The sequence below is a fragment of the Tachypleus tridentatus genome, chromosome 10, assembly GCF_004210375.1.
Source record: "Tachypleus tridentatus isolate NWPU-2018 chromosome 10, ASM421037v1, whole genome shotgun sequence".
NCBI lineage: Eukaryota > Metazoa > Arthropoda > Merostomata > Xiphosura > Limulidae > Tachypleus > Tachypleus tridentatus.
The window spans coordinates 9,726,557-9,750,028 of record NC_134834.1 but is presented as its reverse complement, the minus strand read 5'-3'; the positions used below and the strand labels follow the sequence as shown (position 1 = coordinate 9,750,028).

General features: G+C 35.3%; 1 protein-coding gene across 1 annotated transcript in view; it reads right to left on the bottom strand.

Annotated features, from left to right (window-relative positions):
• The window catches only part of LOC143227943 (voltage-dependent calcium channel type A subunit alpha-1-like), a 125,160-nt gene that overhangs the window by 6,712 nt on the left and 94,976 nt on the right, over positions 1 to 23,472 (bottom strand). Inside the window, exons 32-40 of the mRNA XM_076459295.1 lie at positions 21,809 to 21,900; positions 16,493 to 16,643; positions 14,118 to 14,245; positions 13,040 to 13,136; positions 11,283 to 11,388; positions 7,350 to 7,454; positions 4,033 to 4,136; positions 2,133 to 2,168; positions 1,459 to 1,601 (exon numbers count right to left, since the gene is read on the bottom strand). Of these exons, the coding sequence (XP_076315410.1) occupies positions 1,459 to 1,601; positions 2,133 to 2,168; positions 4,033 to 4,136; positions 7,350 to 7,454; positions 11,283 to 11,388; positions 13,040 to 13,136; positions 14,118 to 14,245; positions 16,493 to 16,643; positions 21,809 to 21,900 (962 nt within the window). The remainder of the gene's footprint in view (positions 1 to 1,458; positions 1,602 to 2,132; positions 2,169 to 4,032; positions 4,137 to 7,349; positions 7,455 to 11,282; positions 11,389 to 13,039; positions 13,137 to 14,117; positions 14,246 to 16,492; positions 16,644 to 21,808; positions 21,901 to 23,472) is intronic.

The window sequence follows — 23,472 nt, the reverse complement described above, 5'->3', positions numbered from 1 at the left end:
GAATGAATGTTTAAACTGTATTGAGGAGTGAAACACAACTTATGTACAACTACTTAAGAAATGAATGTTTAAACTGTATTGAGGAATGAAACACAACTTATGTACAACTACTTAAGAAATGAATGTTTAAACTGTATTGAGGAATGAAACACAACTTATGTACAACTACTTAAGAAATGAATGTTTAAACTGTATTGAGGAATGAAACACAACTTATGTACAACTACTTAAGAAATGAATGTTTAAACTGTATTGAGGAGTGAAACACAACTTATGTACAACTACTTAAGAAATGAATGTTTAAACTGTATTGAGGAGTGAAACACAACTTTGTACAACTACTTAAGAAATGAATGTTTAAACTGTATTGAGGGGTGAAACACAACTTATGTATAAATACTTAAGGAATGAATGTTTAAACTGTATTGAGGAGTGAAACACAACTTATATACAACTACTTAAGGAATGAATGTTTAAACTGTATTGAGGGGTGAAACACAACTTATGTACAACTACTTAAGAAATGAATGTTTAAACTGTATTGAGGGGTGAAACACAACTTATGTACAACTACTTGAGGAATGAATGTTTAAACTGTATTGAGGAATGAAACACAACTTATGTATAACTACTTAAGAAATGAATGTTGAAACACAACTTATGTACATCTACTTAAGGAATGAATGTTTAAACTGTATTGAGGAGTGAAACACAACTTATGTACAACTACTTAAGAAATGAATGTTTAAACTGTATTGAGGAGTGAAACACAACTTATGTACAACTACTTAAGAAATGAATGTTTAAACTGTATTGAGGAGTGAAACACAACTTATGTACAACTACTTAAGAAATGAATGTTTAAACTGTATTGAGGAGTGAAACACAACTTATGTACAACTACTTAAGAAATGAATGTTGAAACACAACTTATGTACAACTACTTAAGGAATGAATGTTTAAACTGTATTGAGGGGTGAAACACAACTTCTGTACAACTACTTAAGGAATGAATGTTTAAACTGTATTGTGGAGTGAAACACAACTTCTGTACAACTACTTAAGGAATGAATGTTTAAATTGTATTGAGGAATGAAACACAACTTATGTACAACTACTTAAGGAATGAATATTTAAACTGTATTGAGGAGTGAAAGAAATGTTTACTATCTGACAACAACAACAAAACAACATGGATACACTAGTAGTTATTAATAAATATTGGATGCTGTAGTTTCGAATGTTTTTTTTTTTACTTGAACTAAAACAACATGTGTTGTAGCTGAAAATGATGTATTATACAACGGTCAAGGTATTGTTGTCCCATTACTATTGTTCTGTATTTTAATTATTCTTGAAAGTCGATAAAGGTTACCAGATGTCCATAGCTTGACTCCCATAGCACACGCCATTTAAGAAACAACGTGGATAAAAGACAATAATTAATAAGTTTTCTACCTGAGTCTCGAACCTCGATGTGAACCAATAGAACGACACTCTGCGTCTTCGTAATAAGCATCGTGTTGGCTGAAAATCTCTTGACTGTGATGCGTGTTTGAATTTTTGACTGTATCCATCAAGCGATGCAGTAAAGATGGCCGCTAAACGAACGTGCAAAGCAAAGATGAAAATATTATTTAGAGAGAACGGGTGAAAATGTTCAGTTTGTTAATCGATAAACAGAAAAGTACTGATATGAAAAATGAAATTTTATTGTTTTGACACATAACTTGTAATTAAAAAAGTGTGAAATGACAATTTTAACGAACACGTGCACAATAACTTGTGAATATCAGACACCATTACCAACAAAATCGCTCGAAAAAGCGGAGCAGCGTGTGCACGTGATTATTGTTTCATTAAAAACACTGCTATGCAGAATAAAACAAAACATGATATCATCTATATTCTAAAGCCCATGTAACAATAAATAAACATGAAACATTGATGTTTGAAACCCTAATAGAAGTCCAAAGACATCATTAGCTTTAATAGCTTTGTTTTAACTAGCAAGCGTCAAAATTGTTCGAAAAACGTCTTTGAAAAGAAGAACCCTAATACACCATCCACCACAAAACAGGAAAAGTTTACATCTAAACGAGTAAAGAGTGACATAAATGGTTACTAATTACCGTTGTATCACTCTGTGGAGAAGGGATTCGTTGGTCCTGAAAATAGAAATACACAATGGTTTTAAGACATCCATCTACATACAATAAAATCATCCTCTTGGTAAACAACCTTTTAGAAAATGAAAGTTTTAAGACGGCTTGACTTAGTATTGAAAGATCTATATGTACTACGTTTGGACAATATATTATTGTCTTTAGCTACATCTTACTTTTATAATAAAGGTTTTCACTACTCAATCAAGCCGTCTAAAATCTTTTGAAACCACTCGCTACAAACTCGTCTGTGGTAACAATCAAAATGTGTTACACAGTGAAATACCTTATGAAAGAGATGAAATGAAGGTCTAAACCAATAAAAAATTTCTATTTTTCTAAAGTTAACACATTAGAAATAATAATGAATTATGCCACGGCTTAAACTCAAATCAGTCATTATGGAAGCAGACATTAGTGGAATATACCGCGACTTGTAGTAAATAGGTCATTATGAGTGTGTGTGTTTTTATAGCAAAGCCACATTAGGTTATCTGCTGAGCCCACCAATGGGAATCGAAACCCTGATGTTAGCAGTGTTAATCCATAGACTTACCGCTGTACTAGCGGGGAGTAGGTGATTATGGCAGCAAACCTTAGTGGAATATATCATGAATTATAGTGAATGGGTTACTATAGAACCAAACCTTAGTGGAATATATCATGAATTATAGTGAATGGGTTACTATAGAACCAAACCTTAGTGGAATATATCATGAATTATAGTGAATGGGTTACTATAGAACCATATATTTGTGGAATATATCATGAATTATATTGAATGGGTTACTATAGAACCATACATTTGTGGAATATATCACGACATGTTGTAAATGAGTCATTATGGAAGCAAACAACAATGGAATATACCCTGACTTGTAATGAATGGGTCACTGTGGAAGCAAACATTAGTGGAATATATCATGACATGTAGTGAATGGATCATTATGAATCCAAACAACATGGAGTATTTCAAGATTTTTACTGAATGGATCGTTATGAAAAACGTAAAATCTTTTCATGCATATAATAACTCAAACGTCATAAACTCCAAATCAGGTACAAAATGTGTTCAACTGTAGGGTGAACACAACTCACAACAAAATGTGTTCAACTGTAGGGTGAACACAACTCAAATTTACCATTTCTTTAAAAACAAGGTATTTATGTGCACACTTGTAATGGTTCTTAATGGGAAATTTAATACAAGATACTTTAGAACCTTAGCCTGGTCAAGGAACAAATCTCTTCTGAGTGTGTGATATTAACTTCATATCTAAACTTATGAACACTAATAATTAGAATAATTCAACAATAATAACACAAAATATTGTGAGTACCATGGAATACCTTATAGCACGTTATACCATCCAAAGAACTGTTCATATTTCTGTATTTACGTCAAAGCTATTAACACTACCTATCACCGTCCCAAATTCTGATCTACTGGGAAGGAAACCAATTAGCAGTAACTAACGACTTAAGTTAAAGGAGTGACTGTCACTTTTTAACGCACCCACATTTTAAATACACAAAATAATTTTTTGTCCTGTTACAGAAATCTGAACCGGGTTTGTCAGCTCCACAATCCTAAGGTTTAACAAAGAGCCAACCCACGTTCCAATTCAGACAAGTAAAATGTAAGAAACTCATAAAATTATTAAAGATAAACTGTACAAAGCATGGTCAAACACTGATAGTCATGTGATATTACACTGATTTACAAAATCAAATCAGTGAATGTTGGAGAGGAGTTCAGAAATGTCGCACATCAGTCTTAATCTACAGTTGGTCTGATTAGAATATAATACACATTTTCTATAGAAAGTCTTAACTTGCCAAGATATATTTGCAAAGGTTCACTCACTATTTCTGTTGTTGATAACTTGCCGAATCGTGTGGATTTCCAGTTTTCTAGAATCAACAATCCTGCATAAACTTTTCCAACGGTGAGATTTCCTTCTCGGAGAACTGTTTCATGAAACAAAAACAAAACAAGAAGTAAACAAACGAAACAAGCGAAGTTAAGTACAATAAAGTAAGGTAGATAAAGAGGAACCTGTTATAGTTAAGAAGTTACACACACAGCCATACAACGAGTATCGAAACCCGATACTAAAGACAGAGAAGGTAAGATGGAAGTTAAGTTGGGTGTACTAAAAACAGAGAAGGTAAGATGGAAGTTAAGTTGGATGTACTAAAAACAGAGAAGGTAAGATGGAACTTAAGTTGGGTGTACTAAAAACAGAGAAGGTAAGATGGAAGTTAAGTTGGGTGTACTAAAAACAGAGAAGGTAAGATGGAACTTAAGTTGGATGTACTAAAACAGAGAAGGTAAGATGGAACTTAAGTTGGATGTACTAAAAACAGAGAAGGTAAGATGGAACTTAAGTTGGATGTACTAAAAACAGAGAAGGTAAGATGGAACTTAAGTTGGATGTACTAAAAACAGAGAAAGTAAGATGGAACTTAAGTTGGATGTACTAAAACAGAGAAAGTAAGATGGAACTTAATTTGGATGTACTAAAACAGAGAAGGTAAGATGGAAGTTAAGTTGGGTGTACTAAAAACAGAGAATGTAAGATGGAACTTAAGTTGGGTGTACTAAAAACAGAGAAAGTAAGATGGAAGTTAAGTTGGGTGTACTAAAAACAGAGAAGGTAAGATGGAACTTAAGTTGGATGTACTAAAAACAGAGAAGGTAAGATGGAACTTAAGTTGGATGTACTAAAAACAGAGAAGGTAAGATGGAACTTAAGTTGGGTGTACTAAAAACAGAGAAGGTAAGATGGAACTTAAGTTGGGTGTACTAAAAACAGAGAAAGTAAGATGGAAGTTAAGTTGGGTGTACTAAAAACAGAGAAGGTAAGATGGAAGTTAAGTTGGGTGTACTAAAAACAGAGAAGGTAAGATGGAAGTTAAGTTGGGTGTACTAAAAACAGAGAAGGTAAGATGGAACTTAAGTTGGATGTACTAAAAACAGAGAAGGTAAGATGGAACTTAAGTTGGATGTACTAAAAACAGAGAATGTAAGATGGAACTTAAGTTGGATGTACTAAAAACAGAGAATGTAAGATGGAACTTAAGTTGGATGTACTAAAAACAGAGAAGGTAAGATGGAACTTAAGTTGGATGTACTAAAAACAGAGAAGGTAAGATTGAACTTAAGTTGGATGTACTAAAAACAGAGACGGTAAGATGGAAGTTAAGTTGGATGTACTAAAAACAGAGAAGGTAAGATGGAACTTAAGTTAGATGTACTAAAAACAGAGAAAGTAATGATAAACAGGATTCAAACAGACAATGAAGACGAAAATAGAATAGGTCTAGTTATGATCAGGATAAGTAATATTAAGACGCAATATATATCTTTTTTATAGTTAACGAATGAAACGGTCTTGCATTCATACTGTACTCCAAACAACCGATAGTTAGAACAAGCTGACAATTCGAATAACTTCTATCCAGACAAAACATTTACAGCACAGTAACCCATTTCGCTGGCGTAGAAAAGCGGAAGTAGATTGAAACGTTATCACTTCCTTACAACAAGGTAACAAAGTCCAGTTTCTACTGGTTTAGGAAATCAGAAGTAGATTGAAACGTTATCGCTTCCTTACAACGAGGTAACAAAGTCCAGTTTTTACTGCTTTAGGAAATCGGAAATAGATTAAAACGTTATCACTTCCTTACAACAAGGTAACAAAGTCCAGTTTTTACTGCTTTAGGAAATCGGAAATAGATTAAAACGTTATCACTTCCTTACAACAAGGTAACAAAGTCCAGTTTTTACTGGTTCAGGAAATCGGAAGTAGATTGAAACGTTATCGCTTCCTTACAACGAGGTAACAAAGTCCAGTTTTTACTGGTTCACGAAATCGGAAGTAGATTGAAACGTTATCGCTTCCTTACAACGAGGTAACAAAGTCCAGTTTTTACTGCTTTAGGAAATCGGAAATAGATTAAAACGTTATCACTTCCTTACAACAAGGTAACAAAGTCCAGTTTTTACTGGTTTAGGAAATCGGAAATAGATTGAAACGTTATCGCTTCCTTACAACGAGGTAACAAAGTCCAGTTTCTACTGGTTCAGGAAATCGGAAGTAGATTGAAACGTTATCCCTTCCTACAACAAGGTAACAAAGTACAGTTTCTACTGGTTTAGGAAATCGGAAGTAGATTGAAACGTTATCACTTCCTTACAACGAGGTAACAAAGTCCAGTTTATACTGGTTTAGGAAATCGGAAATAGATTGAAACGTTATCGCTTCCTTACAACGAGGTAACAAAGTCCCGTTTCCACTGGTTTAGGAAATCGGAAGTAGATTGAAACGTTATCACTTCCTTACAACGAGGTAACAAAGTCCCATGTAGACAAGACGTAATGAGTTGAAAAGGTATTACTCATATGATGTTTAAAATTTTTAATTTTTATTGTTTTTCTATCAAATGACTATTAAACTGAAAGTGTAAATCTCTGTACGAAATGTTCAACAGAACCACCACCACTGAAGTCGTTAGCAATTTACGTAACTTTCTATAAAAACTAATTCATACTTATTGTCAATAGAAAACAATAAACAAAACCAAGAAAAACACCAGAAATGATCAGTTGATATTAAGATGCGAGCACGTGCACATGATTTCTAAGGTTAGCTGGCCACCCGGAATATAATACTTTTGAGCTTGTCACGTGTAATACTACAAAATTAAAGTAAGCTTGTAACGTGAAATCCTTGGTTCGATTCCCGCAATGGGCATAACACCATTGCGTGGTTTTGGCTCAGCAACAAACGAATATTTTTTTTGTAAACTCAAGGTGTTGAATAATGACACATAAAGACTCATAAAGATGTTGAATAATGACACATAAAGACTCATAAACGGTTAAAAATTTGTGGATGAAACAGTTTTTACCACTTGTTGAACTAATTTAATCCAAAGTAATAATAACGGACTTGACGCGGTATTCGATGGCCTAATTCTGATGTAACAACTTCTAATTTTAACTTCTCATCTGTTTGATGGACCAAGTACTCTACTCATATAAAAACGAAAACATGTACCATCATTTGAAAACAAGATAAAGTCATGTCCTTGTAAATTACAAGAAAAGAAATGTGGGAGATACATTAATCACATAATCTAACTAGTACCAAGGAATCTCAACTTGTCGCCACCTACCGTCATCATCTGGTAATATTTTATTAAGAAGTTTTTTTGCTTGAAACGGCCATATCTTTCTTATCGTTACTCTGAGATCTCTGTCTGCTAAATCCATTTCGTCGGCTGAAAAACAAAACAAAAATATTCACATTAAACTAAATGACAATCGGTTACTGTAACAGACACAGCGCCATCTATTGTTATTTAACGGCAGTCCTAATATATGCATTTAATTCGTTAAATTAAAGTGTATATGCAGCTCACATATCAAAATGAGTGTGTAAAAAGATAGATAAAAATAAAAAGGAAGATAAACTGGTTTCTAGTGACATCAGTCAGCCTAACAGCGTGTTCTAGTGTTAGAGAACTGATGAATCTATTGTTTAAGTGTTTATAAGCATTATTAGACACACTGTGTCTCCACTACATTTAGAGTTTCATATTTAGATTACTTTTAGTTGTTCATGTCTACAGCCAGTTCACCCTTAAAGTAATACACCTGGTATTCAAAACCAAATTTCATATGTTCACACTTTACCAAACCAGTGTTGTAGTTGTTGATTGAAGTCAACTCTACCCATCTAGAATAGTTCACACATTATGTAACCACTGTCGCAGTTGTTGACTGAGTCAACTAAACACATGTAGAATAGTTCACACTTTATGTAACCACTGTCGCAGTTGTTGATTGAAGGCAACTCTACCCATCTAGAATAGTTCACACCTTATGTAACCACTGTCGCTGTTGTTGATTGAGTCAACTCTACCCATCTAGAATAGTTCACACTTTATGTAACCACTGTCGCAGTTGTTGATTGAAGGCAACTCTACCCATCTAGAATAGTTCACACTTTATGTAACCACTGTCGCAGTTGTTGATTGAAGGCAACTCTACCCATCTAGAATAGTTCACACTTTATGTAACCAGTGTCGCAGTTGTTGATTGAAGGCAACTCTACCCATCTAGAATAGTTCACACATTATGTAACCACTGTCGCAGTTGTTGATTGAGTCAACTCTACCCATCTAGAATAGTTCACACTTTATGTAACCACTGTCGCAGTTGTTGATTGAGTCAACTCTACCCATCTAGAATAGTTCACACTTTATGTAACCACTGTCGCAGTTGTTGATTGAGTCAACTCTACCCATCTAGAATAGTTCACACTTTATGTAACCAGTGTCGCAGTTGTTGATTGAAGGCAACTCTACCCATCTAGAATAGTTCACACTTTATGTAACCAGTGTCGTAGTTGTTGATTGAAGGCAACTCTACCCATCTAGAATAGTTCACACTTTATGTAACCACTGTCGCAGTTGTTGATTGAAGGCAACTCTACCCATCTAGAATAATTCACACTTTATGTAACCAGTGTCGTAGTTGTTGATTGAAGGCAACTCTACCCATCTAGAATAGTTCACACTTTATGTAACCAGTGTCGCAGTTGTTGATTGAAGGCAACTCTACCCATCTAGAATAGTTCACACTTTATGTAACCACTGTCGCAGTTGTTGATTGAGTCAACTCTACCCATCTAGAATAGTTCACACTTTATGTAACCAGTGTCGCAGTTGCTGATTGAAGGCAACTCTACCCATCTAGAATAGTTCACACTTTATGTAACCACTGTCGCAGTTGTTGATTGAAGGCAACTCTACCCATCTAGAATAGTTCACACTTTATGTAACCAGTGTCGTAGTTGTTGATTGAAGGCAACTCTACCCATCTAGAATAGTTCACACTTTATGTAACCAGTGTCGCAGTTGTTGATTGAAGGCAACTCTACCCATCTAGAATAGTTCACACTTTATGTAACCACTGTCGCAGTTGTTGATTGAGTCAACTCTACCCATCTAGAATAGTTCACACTTTATGTAACCAGTGTCGCAGTTGTTGATTGAAGGCAACTCTACCCATCTAGAATAGTTCACACTTTATGTAACCACTGTCGCAGTTGTTGATTGAGTCAACTCTACCCATCTAGAATAGTTCACACTTTATGTGACAAGTGTCGCAGTTGTTGATTGAGTCAACTCTACCCATCTAGAATAGTTCACACGTTGTGTGGCAAGTGTCGTAGTTGTTGATTAGGGTCAACTTTACCCATCTATAATAGTTTACACTTTGTGTGACAAGTGTCGTAGTTGTTGATTAAAGTCAACTCTACCCATCTAGAATAGTTCACACTTTATGTGACAAGTGTCGTGATTGTTGATTAGGGTCAACTTTACCCATCTAGAAGAGTTCACACTTTATGTGACAAGTGTCGTGGTTGTTGATTGAAGTCAACTTTACCCATCTAGAATAGTTCACACTTTATGTGACAAGTGTCGTAGTTGTTGATTGAAGTCAACTTTACCCATCTAGAATAGTTCACACTTTATGTGACAAGTGTCGTGGTTGTTGATTAGGGTCAGCTTTACCCATCAAGAATAGTTCACACTTTATGTGACCAGTGTCGCAGTTGTTGATTGAAGGCAACTCTACCCATCTAGAATAGTTCACACTTTATGTAACCACTGTCGCAGTTGTTGATTGAGTCAACTCTACCCATCTAGAATAGTTCACACTTTATGTGACAAGTGTCGCAGTTGTTGATTGAGTCAACTCTACCCATCTAGAATAGTTCACACGTTGTGTGGCAAGTGTCGTAGTTGTTGATTAAAGTCAACTCTACCCATCTAGAATAGTTCACACTTTATGTGACAAGTGTCGTGATTGTTGATTAGGGTCAACTTTACCCATCTAGAAGAGTTCACACTTTATGTGACAAGTGTCGTGGTTGTTGATTGAAGTCAACTTTACCCATCTAGAATAGTTCACACTTTATGTGACAAGTGTCGTAGTTGTTGATTGAAGTCAACTTTACCCATCTAGAATAGTTCACACTTTATGTGACCAGTGTCGTAGTTGTTGATTAGGGTCAGCTTTACTCATCTAGAATAGTTCACACTTTATGTGACAAGTGTCGTAGTTGTTGATTGAAGGCAATTCTACCCATCTAGAATAGTTCACACTTTATGTAACCACTGTCGCAGTTGTTTATTGAGTCAACTCTACCCATTTAGAATAGTTCACACTTTATGTAACCAGTGTCGTAGTTGTTGATTGAAGGCAACTCTACCCATCTAGAATATTCCACACTTTATGTAACCACTGTCGCAGTTGTTGATTGAGTCAACTCTACCCATCTAGAATAGTTCACACGTTGTGTGGCAAGTGTCGTAGTTGTTGATTAGGGTCAACTTTACCCATCTAGAATAGTTCACACTTTGTGTGACAAGTGTCGTAGTTGTTGATTAAAGTCAACTCTACCCATCTAGAATAGTTCACACTTTATGTGACAAGTGTCGTAGTTGTTGATTGAAGTCAACTTTACCCATCTAGAATAGTTCACACTTTATGTGACAAGTGTCGTAGTTGTTGAAGGAAGGTCAACTCTACCCATTTAGAATAAAATTAATTGTATGTTCTAAAGTTCGGTTTACAAATTTAAAATGTTGAACCATGAATTATCAAAGAAGCTTTCAAAACACTGATAAACACGAAACACAGCTTTAAAACACAAACATGAAATATAGCCTTAAAATAGATAAAAAATGAAATATGGCTTAAGAAACATATATATATATTAAACGTGACCTTAAAACATTAATATAGAACATTAAGCTTGATCTTAAAACAGAAACATAGATCATGAAACATGCCTTTAAAACATAGATACAAAAGAAACACCCCCTTTAAAACACAGACATAGAACATTAAACACGACCTGAAAACACAAATATAACACATAAAAATTCCTTTAGAACACGAATATAAACAATAAAAGTTGATTAAAACAGGTAACTAGTTACGATTAAAGATTTGTTCGATTTTCAAGCGTGTATTGTGTATTATCGACTAGCGAACAAAGCAAGAAGAAATACATAATAATTAGGTTTCCTTACTTGGTCTCATACTGATGTTTAGATTCTCACGAATCAAAGCGAAGAGAGTTGTGGTAAAATTAACTTTTCCGTCTTGGGAAATCGGCATATTCATACGTATTAACTTCTGTGAATATAAGAAATTATTGTAAGTTCTTCAAAACGTTTCAACATGGTTCCTGTCTTATAGATATAGTAAAATCGAGTTGTCGGAATAAAACCTAATAAACCGTTTTTTAACTTTCAGTGCGAGATTTTTCTTTAATTTTTAAATTCAATTATGCAAACGTAATAGTTCCAGCAAATATGAAATCATAGCGAACACTCTAGTTACTTGTAATACTGAAGTTATCACAATGTTCTATAGGTTTCCTACACGTCTTCAACACGGGTGTTTTCATGTTCTCTTACAGTGTTGCCTACCGCTAGTACAGCGGTAACTCTCCGGATTTACAACGCTAAAATCAGGGGTTCGATTCCCCTCGGTGGACTCAGCAGATAGCCCGATGTGGCTTTGCTATAAGAGGAACACACACACACTTACAGTGCTATCGAGGCATTAGATGTGACGTCACAGGACTTTGGACGCCGCCATATTGGACGTCAAACATTCCAATAGTAATATGAATCAGTAGACGACTTGAGAAAGTTTTACATGCTGTTAAAGACGTAAATATCGCATTTGGCAACAGATACATACTTGTAATTGTTATACATGCATGTAATTTCGTAATCACTTGCAGTTTGTATAAGTTATTTGATAAAATATCTGTGATCAAAGTTAATGATATAATATTAATAATCCAATTACGAAAAACACCACGTTCGTATAATAAGCACTTTAAAAATTTTTGATGCTAAAAACAAAGAAACATAGATGGGGAATTTTTGAATTACTAAATATAAATTTGTGGATTAGGGCATTTTTGGGTACTGAGAGCATAGCACATGCTGAAAATGTTCGAAGAATAAGGTTTGTGTATTAAGGTTTGGGCAAACAACAGTTTTAGAAACCTACCGGCACACACTCACAAACACAAAATTGTTTGTTTTGAATTTCGCGCAAAGATACACGAAGGCTATCTGCGCTAACCTTCCCTAATTTAGCAGTGTAAGACTAGAGAGAAGGCAGCTAGTCATCACTAACCCCCACCAACTTTTGGGCTACTCGTTTACCAACGAATAGTGGGTTTGACCGTTACATTACAACGCCCCCACGGCTGAAAGGGCGAGCATGTTTGGTGCGACTGGGACTCGAACCCGCGACCCTCGGATTACGAGTCGAGCGCCTTAACCACCTGGTCATGCCTGGCCTCACACACAAAATATATTGTGTGTGTTCCTTATTATTTGTGACAGCCATCTTGTATCAATGAAGAATATTTGGTCAAATGATTTGGCATTTAACCCTGATTGGTTGGAGTTAAAATGTTTCAAATCATGTGGGCAGTTTTCCCAAAGTGCTTAAATCCTAGTAATGTGTTACCAACTGTTGGAAAATAATTATTTTTAAAATGCTTCGTGCGTGCTGGGATTTCAAATAAACGGACACCAAAAGTTACATTTCTTGTTGAATTATTTTCATAAACAGAAGCACATAGAATATTACATTGAATACAAACAGAAGAATGTTTTATGGTTCTTAGTAAGTTACTAACATTTAGATTTGAATCATATAGAAGTTATTCTTCTATATGAAAAAAAGTATCTCTAAGTTTTGCTTATTATATATAAACGTCCATAATCAAAGTTTTTGGGTCGAACTTCAGGCTACTTACCTTATAAGCCAATTTATATGGACACTTGTTTCCGAACCCTAATGGTGGGTCCATGTTTCGTAACATGTCGTACATCTCTGTGTAGTGAACGTAGCCGCTGGAAACAAACAAATCTTATAAATGTCAATTCTATATATCAAATAACTAATTAACTTGCTCACTCGTTCATGTATATGAAACACCACAGCTTAAAGGAGTTTTCAAAATCTTAATATGAAGCCTCAGATTAAAACGTTTATCATTACCTCGAGTTACCTACAGAAGGATTCAATTTTCATGAGAGAAAATAAAGTTGAAAATTGACTCTCATAATTCTCATAATCAAGACCACGAGTTACCCGGATCTAGAGTTACTCCAAGAGAGACTGAATTCTCACGAGAAAAACGGAAATTCAAAATTCACTCTGAAAAGCCCTCCACTGGCACAGTGGTACATCTGCGGACTTACAACGCTAGGAGCCGGGTTTCGATACTCGTGGGGGTTAGAGCAGAGATAGCCCTTAGTGTAGCTTTGAGTTTAACTTCAATCAACCAAAACAAAACCCAGTGGTACAGTGGTACATCTGCGGAATTACTACATTAGAAACCGGGTTTCGATACCCGTGGGGGGTTAGAGCACAGACAGCCCATAGTGTAGCTTTGAGTTTAACTTCAATCAACCAAAACAAATCCCAGTGGCACAGTGGTACATCTGCGGACTTACAACGCTAGGAGCCGGTTTTCGATACCTGTGGGGGGTTAGAGCAGAGATAGCCCTTATTGTAGCTTTGAGTTTAACTTCAATCAACCAAAACAAAACCCAGTGGCACAGTGGTACATCTGCGGACTTACAACACAAGGAACCGGTTATCGATACTCGTGTGTGTGGGGTTAGAGCACAGACAACCCAGGGAAGGAAAGCCAACCGTTGTTGACTATCCCAGCTCCATTACCAGTTAATTAAAGCAGTAAGTGAGCAATCTTAACTCCATTACTAGTTAAATAAAGCAATAAGTGAGCTCTCTTAACTCCATTACTAGTTAAATAAAGCAATAAGTGAACAATACTAACCAAATAAACAATACACAGATGAACTCACCTAGCACTAGGGTCGTATTCTGCCCACACTCTTAAAAATTCGTCAAGATGGTGGGCGCCCAGGATGGAGGAATCTCGGGTTAGATAATCAAAATTGTCCATTATAACGGCGACAAAGAGATTAAGCATCTGGAAGGTTCAAACAAGAGTTACTTACTGTCCCTGTTGTGTCCCTTTAAATCTAGTTATTTACTTACTGTCCCTGTTGTGTCCGTTTAAATCTAGTTATTTACTTACTGTCCCTGTTGTGTCCCTTTAAATCTAGTTTTTTTACTTACTGTCCCTCTCGTGTCCCTTTTAATCTAGTTATTTACCTACTGTTGCTCTCGTGTCCCTTTAAATCTAGTTATTTACTTACGGTCCCTCTCGTGTCCCTTTTAATCTTGTTATTTACTTACTGTCTCTCTCGTGTCCCTTTAAATCTAGTTTTTTTACTTACTGTCCCTCTCGTGTCCCTTTTAATCTAGTTTTTTACTTACTGTCCCTCTCGTGTCCCTTTTAATCTAGTTATTTACCTACTGTCCTCTCGTGTCCCTTTAAATCTAGTTATTTACTTACTGTCCCTCTCGTGTCCCTTTTAATCTAGTTATTTACCTACTGTCCCTCTTGTGTCCCTTTAAATCTAGTTATTTACTTACTGTCCCTCTCGTGTCCCTTTTAATCTAGTTATTTACCTACTGTTCCTCTCGTGTCCCTTTAAATCTAGTTATTTACTTACTGTCCCTCTCGTGTCCCTTTAAATCTAGTTATTTACTTACTGTTTTTAATCTAATTATTTACCTACTGTCCCTCTCGTGTCCCTTTAAATCTAGTTATTTACCTACTGTCCCTCTCGTGTCCCTTTAAATCTAGTTCTTTACTTACTGTCCCTCTCATGTCCCTTTAAATCTAGTTATTTACCTACTGTCCCTCTCGTGTCCCTTTAAATCTAGTTATTTACTTATTGTCCCTCTCGTGTCCCTTTTAATCTAGTTATTTACTTACTGTCTCTCTCGTGTCCCTTTAAATCTAGTTCTTTACTTACTGTCCCTCTCATGTCCCTTTAAATCTAGTTTTTTACTCAACGTTTTATAATAACGATAAGTCTTCAAACTTTAACAAGGTAGCAACTTAGTAAGGGATGGAATGAAAACTTACTGAACTAGAAAAGAACGTAATGTTTTAAACCGTTTTCATTTTATAATCAAAAGGGAGAGGTACATTAACGTTTCACTCTTTAATTGCTAAAACACGTTTGTCTTGGTTTGGTTTGTTTTGAATTTCGCGCTTAGCTACTCGAGGGATACCTGCGTTAGCCATCCCTAATTTAGTAGAGGGAAGACAGCTAGTCATCATCACCCACCGCCAACTCTTGGGCTACTCGTTTACCAACGAATAGTGGGATTGACCGTAACATTATAACGCTACCATGGCCGAAAGGGCGAGCATGTTTCATGTGACGGGGATTCGAACCCGCGACCCTCAGGTTAGGAATCGAGCATCTTGACCACATAACTACCACATCTTGTTTTGTATTTATTTATCGAGAAGGTCACAAGAGATTTAGAGTAAAATATCCCCTAATTCCAAATAAGGCGAAAGTAGGTCCGGCACGGCCAGGCGGTTAAGGCACTCAACTCGTAATCTGAGGGTCACGGGTTCGAGTTCCCGTCACACTAAACATGCTCGCCCTTTCGGACGTGGGAGCGTAATAATGTGATGGTCAATCCTATTATTCGTCGGTAAAAGTTTAGTCCAAGAGTTGGCAGTGGATGGTGATGAATAGCTACCTTCCCTGTCTTAGGCTGATAAATTAGGAACGGTTAGCGCAGATAGCCCTCGTGTAGCTTTGCGCGAAATTCAAAAACAAACAAACAAAATGAAAATGTGTAGAAAAGTAGAATAATAAAAAGATAGTTTTCGCTAAATCGTCAGAAACAAAGTACACAATATATCGCTGATAATTAACTAATAAAGTTCTTTATGTCCACACACCCAGAACGAAAGCTAAGTAGGACAATATGGAAGTTAGATACGTTTACCAGTAGGCTACATCTACTATATGGTCTTGAAAGAATTTTGAAGACAAAATATGTGCTAATTTAACGCGAGAGATAAAATATATGGCAATTCAATGCGAGGAATAACAAATGTTAACTTGATGCGAGAGATAAATCATCTGTTAATATAATGCGAGAGGTAAAAACAAATGTTAACTTGATGCGAGAGATAAAAACGTCTGTTAATATAATGCTAGAGCTAAAGTATTTGCTATTTTTATGCGACAGATAAGAAATACGTGCTAATTTAATGTGATGATAAAGCGCATGCTAATTTCATAGAAAAGATAAAATATAAGCTAATTTAATACGAGGTCAACAATGCCTTTTAGCTCACCAGAAATGAACATAAAAAGATGAAACTGACAAAATATATGTAGGCAAAGTTACTCCCACATGCTTCCCCTGACTTTCTGGATCGTGGGTCACACGGGCGGTCCTTGACACAGGACAGCATAATTGTTTGCCAATTCTCACCAGTCGCGCATCTGAAAATAAAGTTATTAAATGTTAGCAGGACATAAGATATAATTATAACAAGACAGAAGCTAAAGGAAACAAATCTGTTCTTGTAGAGAATGTTACTAGATATTACTTATCTTTTAGTGTCAGTTCACATGAATTATTAGAACAAATATCAGTAAAATCTTATAAAAAGAAAATTGTGATGTAGTTCAGAGCTTAAAAACAACGTGTCTTCGGTTTCTACCCCTGAAACCATGTTTATTTAAAATTAGAAACCAATCTTTACCGTTCCGTGTGAAGACCCCTAAAACCACGTTTATTTAAATTAATAAACCAATCTTTACCGTTCCGTGTGAAGACCCCTGAAACCAGGTTTATTTAAAACTAGAAACTAATTTTTACCGTTCTGTGTGAAGACCCCTGAAACCAGGTTTATTTAAAATTACAAACCAATCTTCACCGTTCAGTGTGAAGACCCCTGAAACCATGTTTATTTAAAACTAGAAACTATTTTTTACCGCTCCGTGTGAAGACCCCTGAAACCAGGTTTATTTAAAACTAGAAACTAATTTTTACAGTTCCGTGTAAAGACCCCTGAAACCAGGTTTATTTAAATTAATAAACCAATCTTCACCGTTCCGTGTGAAGACCCCTGAAACCAGGTTTATTTAAAACTAGAAACTAATTTTTACCGTTCTGTGTGAAGGCCCCTGAAACCAGGTTTATTTAAAATTACAAACCAATCTTCACCGTTCAGTGTGAAGACCCCTGAAACCATGTTTATTTAAAACTAGAAACTATTTTTTACCGCTCCGTGTGAAGACCCCTGAAACCAGATTTATTTAAAACTAGAAACTAATTTTTACAGTTCCGTGTAAAGACCCCTGAAACCAGGTTTATTTAAATTAATAAACCAATCTTCACCGTTCCGTGTGAAGACCCCTGAAACCAGGTTTATTTAAAACTAGAAACTAATTTTTACCGTTTTGTGTGAAGACCCCTAAAACCAGGTTTATTTAAAATTACAAATCAATCTTTACCGTTCCGTGCGAAGACCCCTGAAACCAGGTTTATTTAAAACTAGAAACTAATTTTTACCGTTCTATGTGAAGACCCCTGAAACCATGTTTATTTAAAATTATAAACCAATCTTTACCGTTCCGTGTGAAGACCCCTGAAACCAGGTTTATTTAAAACTAGAAATTAATTTTTACCGTTCTGTATTAAGACACCTGAAACCATGTTTATTTAAAATTACAAACCAATCTTTACCGTTGCGTGTGAAGGCCCCTGAAACCAGGTTTATTTAAAATTAGAAACTAATCTTCACCGTTCCGTGTGAAGGCCCCTGAAACCAGGTTTATTTAAAATTACAAACCAATCTTCACCGTTCCGTGTGAAGACCCCTGAAACCAAGTTTATTTAAAACTAGAAACCAGTTTTTACCGTTCCGTGTGAAGACCCCTAAAACCAGGTTTATTTAAATTAATAAACCAATCTTACCGTTCCGTGTGAAGACCCCTGAAACCAGGTTTATTTAAAACTAGAAACTAACTTTTACTGTTCTGTGTGGAGACCCCTGAAACCATGTTTATTTAAAATTACAAACAAATCTTTACCGTTCCGTGTGAAGACCCCTGAAACCAGGTTTATTTAAAATTACAAACCAATCTTCACCGTTGCGTGTGAAGGCCCCTGAAACCAGGTTTATTTAAAATTACAAACCAATCTTCACCGTTCCGTGTGAAGACCCCTGAAACCAGGTTTATTTAAAATTACAAACCAATCTTCACCGTTCAGTGTGAAGACCCCTGAAACCAGGTTTATTTAAAACTAGAAACTAATTTTACCGTTTTGTGTGAAGACCCCTAAAACCAGGTTTATTTAAAATTACAAATCAATCTTTACCGTTCCGTGCGAAGACCCCTGAAACCAGGTTTATTTAAAACTAGAAACTAATTTTTACCGTTCTATGTGAAGACCCCTGAAACCATGTTTATTTAAAATTACAAACCAATCTTCACCGTTCAGTGTGAAGACCCCTGAAACCAGGTTTATTTAAAACTAGAAACTAATTTTTACCGTTTTGTGTGAAGACCCCTAAAACCAGGTTTATTTAAAATTACAAATCAATCTTTACCGTTCCGTGTGAAGACCCCTGAAACCAGGTTTATTTAAAATTACAAACCAATCTTCACCGTTGCGTGTGAAGGCCCCTGAAACCAGGTTTATTTAAAATTACAAACCAATCTTCACCGTTCCGTGTGAAGACCCCTGAAACCAGGTTTATTTAAAATTACAAACCAATCTTTACCGTTCAGTGTGAAGACCCCTGAAACCATGTTTATTTAAAATTACAAACCAATCTTCACCGTTCAGTGTGAAGACCCCTGAAACCAGGTTTATTTAAAACTAGAAACTAATTTTTACCGTTTTGTGTGAAGACCCCTAAAACCAGGTTTATTTAAAATTACAAATCAATCTTTACCGTTCCGTGCGAAGACCCCTGAAACCAGGTTTATTTAAAACTAGAAACTAATTTTTACCGTTCTATGTGAAGACCCCTGAAACCATGTTTATTTAAAATTACAAACCAATCTTTACCGTTCCGTGTGAAGACCCCTGAAACCAGGTTTATTTAAAATTACAAACCAATCTTCACCGTTGCGTGTGAAGGCCCCTGAAACCAGGTTTATTTAAAATTACAAACCAATCTTCACCGTTCCGTGTGAAGACCCCTGAAACCAGGTTTATTTAAAACTAGAAACCAGTTTTTACCGTTCCGTGTGAAGACCCCTAAAACCAGGTTTATTTAAATTAATAAACCAATCTTACCGTTCCGTGTGAAGACCCCTGAAACCAGGTTTATTTAAAACTAGAAACTAATTTTTACTGTTCTGTGTGGAGACCCCTGAAACCATGTTTATTTAAAATTACAAACAAATCTTTACCGTTCCGTGTGAAGACCCCTGAAACCAGGTTTATTTAAAATTACAAACCAATCTTCACCGTTGCGTGTGAAGGCCCCTGAAACCAGGTTTATTTAAAATTACAAACCAATCTTCACCGTTCCGTGTGAAGACCCCTGAAACCAGGTTTATTTAAAATTACAAACCAATCTTTACCGTTCAGTGTGAAGACCCCTGAAACCATGTTTATTTAAAATTACAAACCAATCTTCACCGTTCAGTGTGAAGACCCCTGAAACCATGTTTATTTAAAACTAGAAACTATTTTTTACCGCTCCGTGTGAAGACCCCTGAAACCAGGTTTATTTAAAACTAGAAACTAATTTTTACAGTTCCGTGTAAAGACCCCTGAAACCAGGTTTATTTAAATTAATAAACCAATCTTCACCGTTCCGTGTGAAGACCCCTGAAACCAGGTTTATTTAAAATTACAAACCAATCTTCACCGTTCAGTGTGAAGACCCCTGAAACCATGTTTATTTAAAACTAGAAACTATTTTTTACCGCTCCGTGTGAAGACCCCTGAAACCAGGTTTATTTAAAACTAGAAACTAATTTTTACAGTTCCGTGTAAAGACCCCTGAAACCAGGTTTATTTAAATTAATAAACCATTCTTCACCGTTCCGTGTGAAGACCCCTGAAACCAGGTTTATTTAAAATAAACCAATCTTTACCGTTCATTTTGGAAAAAGTCAAGTAATATACGTATTGATTAATTTTGTCTAAGTTAAAATGTTTCTTGAGGCATGAAATCTCTTTTCCAATGGAACGTCTTATACTTTACTTTCATTTTTCATGTACGGAGGTTCCACTCTATAGCTGTATTCACAGTTTTCCATAGTAGAACTAAGTACGGAGTTACACTCGTGCTGTGTGCCAAAGTGAGCTCTGAAACTTGGTGTTAACGTCATGTTGTTTTGTCTGTAGCCAATAAATAAAACCAGCTGATGTTAACGTCATGTTGTTTTGTCTGTCGTTTAGCCCGTATAATAATTTTTTTAGTTTTGTAATGAAAACGTCGTTAACTGGAAAATTCTTTAATATGGTTGTTAAATGACAGTTAGCTAAGACCGGGTTTTAAAACTGTATTTTGAGTACATTTTGAGGCTATATCCAGATTCGATAATGTTAGTGCTTTTATAAAACGTTAACACATAATATCAGAATTTGAAATGTTTAATATCTGGTGACGTAATAATAAGATACTGATACATTGAAACTTGTAGCCCGACCCTATGGTCTTAGTGGAGTTTGGGGTCAGTTGTCACTTGAACTTGGAGATCCAACAAAATAAAAGAAGAGATCACAAGGAAAACATTAATTACACAGCCCCCACCGACTATGTTCTTGTCCACTGTACTGAGTTCAGTTTCGAATTATGGTCAGTTTCACAGGCAAACTCACGAGCATGCATAGCTCTTCTTAAGTGACTTGGTAATAAAGAAACATCACAAAACAATGAAAAACCCTAAACAACTAATTAAACCGAACCTCAGTGCACCATAAAACATCCACATACATCTGGAAATGTGAAAAATGAAAGAGTTACCAAACATTCAACTATGTGCAATAATGCGTTAAAAAGGGTTTCGTGCACGCCGTTAAAATATCAGTGTTTAGGAGAAAACAAGACACATTAGTTATGGATGTGATGAAGAATAATGAAAAACTAATTAATTAATCGAGCTCGAAATATTAACGTTTTCTTACCACTGTTGATTAAAAATCGAACTGGAATTTCTTTTTGATAATACAGGCTATTTTGTTTATAGAAACATGAATATAGAAGAGATGTCGCGAAGGCTTATACGTAAGATGACCTTTTCTTTAACACTTATACCTGGTCATCGTACAACACCAACAATAACACTTGTTCAATGTGAATACACCCAAATTAATACCAAATTTACAAACAACTTTTAACATATATCCCAAACTAATTATTTATAATTATTCGATTTGATATAGTTTTGAGGGAGGAAAAAAATCTGAACTTGGAATTAAATTAAAACTTAGATAATCTCGTTAGATTCGAATTTCTGACGTAAAACCAAACCTTCTCTTGGAAAGCATATATACTAACCAAGAGTTCTATACTTATTTGTTGGATAAAAAAAGGCTAGGATAAATAACTAAATGAAAGTCAGATTCCTTCTGTGATTCGAATATAAGGCGAATGTTGTGCAAGGCGGGCAGAGCAGTTGAAGAAAAAACTTGCCTGAATAGCAGCATGAGTCCTTGGAAGAAATTGCGGAAGTTATTATGACGCATAATTGAGGTTTCAGGATTGAGGGCGATATTACCGAAAACCTAATTGAGGGGAAGGAATGATGTTGAAAAGAGTTAGTATCACTACATCATTAATCATTAGGCCTAATACATCCTACTTCTACCATTCTTACACATACACTACCTATAATCTACGACTAATAATCAACACAAAAACTAATTCTAATTTGTGACACAAGGACAAGCAAACAAAAATTTGGTACAGTTGAGAGGGCCACACGTAGTCAAACAAATAAGCAAGCAAGCAAAGATGGAACAAAACGTGCTAAAATAAAACGTGGTTTGGGGTTCTTGCACAATCGACTTTCTAAAAATCTCCATTCTTTTTTGCTGAAACTTGATTCACAATCTGATATTTAGATCGTGGCTGCATTGTAGCAAAGGTTAATGGAGTTTATGTGTTATCTGTTTGTTTGTTTTGGGGGGGGGGGGAGGAATAAAAGTATTCTTAAGATTAGTGCAATTCAGAAAAACAAATGAATTTTTGAAATCAAAATATCTCCTTCAGATTACGAAAAACAAATCATAACTTTTTTCTTCGAACGCTGAAAATACAACAACGATTTTAAAGACATTTTGTCTACCGACGCCTTCTGGTGTTAAACTCATCCATACAAAGGCATTATAAAAAGCAAGAAGGGTTGGAAGTTTATGATGCAAGATATCGGTGTCTGGTTGACACTGGATTTCTTAGATGGTGGTGAAAAAAAAGTCAAGGTTGGGTAGAGAAACGTCACAGTAGGAGTAAAGAAACCTTTCTAGAAGCTTCTTTCAAGGAGAAAGGAGAGAAAAAAGCAAGAAATAAAAACCATTATGACGTGGGGTTAAAATAATTCATGTTCACTTTGATACTAAAATTTTTCTTACCATTCAAGTGTTTATCTTTTTAACTAAACGGAAGTTACATTCATTGTATAATAAATACTCTATAGAGGGACAATTTTACAAAACCAATTAAATTAGTATACACGATATTATGCCACTCATAACAGTGAAAAGTATTTAATTGAAGAGCAGAAATACATAACACGATTTACTTAAATAACCTTGCAATTAATTTAGTGGCTAGGAATAAATAACTCTGAAACATAACAGTTTTTGTGTTAATATTTTCTTTATAAAGATTCGATTAATCAATGAACAAACATTTAGAATTATACATAATAATTGCGGTAGAAAGAATATAAAGAATTATTAAATTATTTGGTTTTTGTTCTTGCAAATACACATTGTTAGTTTAAAGTTCTACATAAATACATAAGTCACAGAAACACTCGCCATAAATTTATGTACTATGTAAGAGCTGCAAACTTCCAAAACTGTTGTTAAAGTAAAACTTTAAGATACTATATTATAATATCAATAAAGTGTTTTTATAAAATAGATATAATATTTTATGACATCAAGATAGTACTTTAAGACATATTATGGTATCAACTTAAAGACATATTTTACTTATCACCAACAATGGTACAGTATAGCAACTTGATAAAAAATCATCGTATAAAGGATAGGTCACACATAACGTAACCATCTAACACCATAAGTTCTATCAAATAACCTCTTTACAAGTTAAAAGGTTTCACACAACAT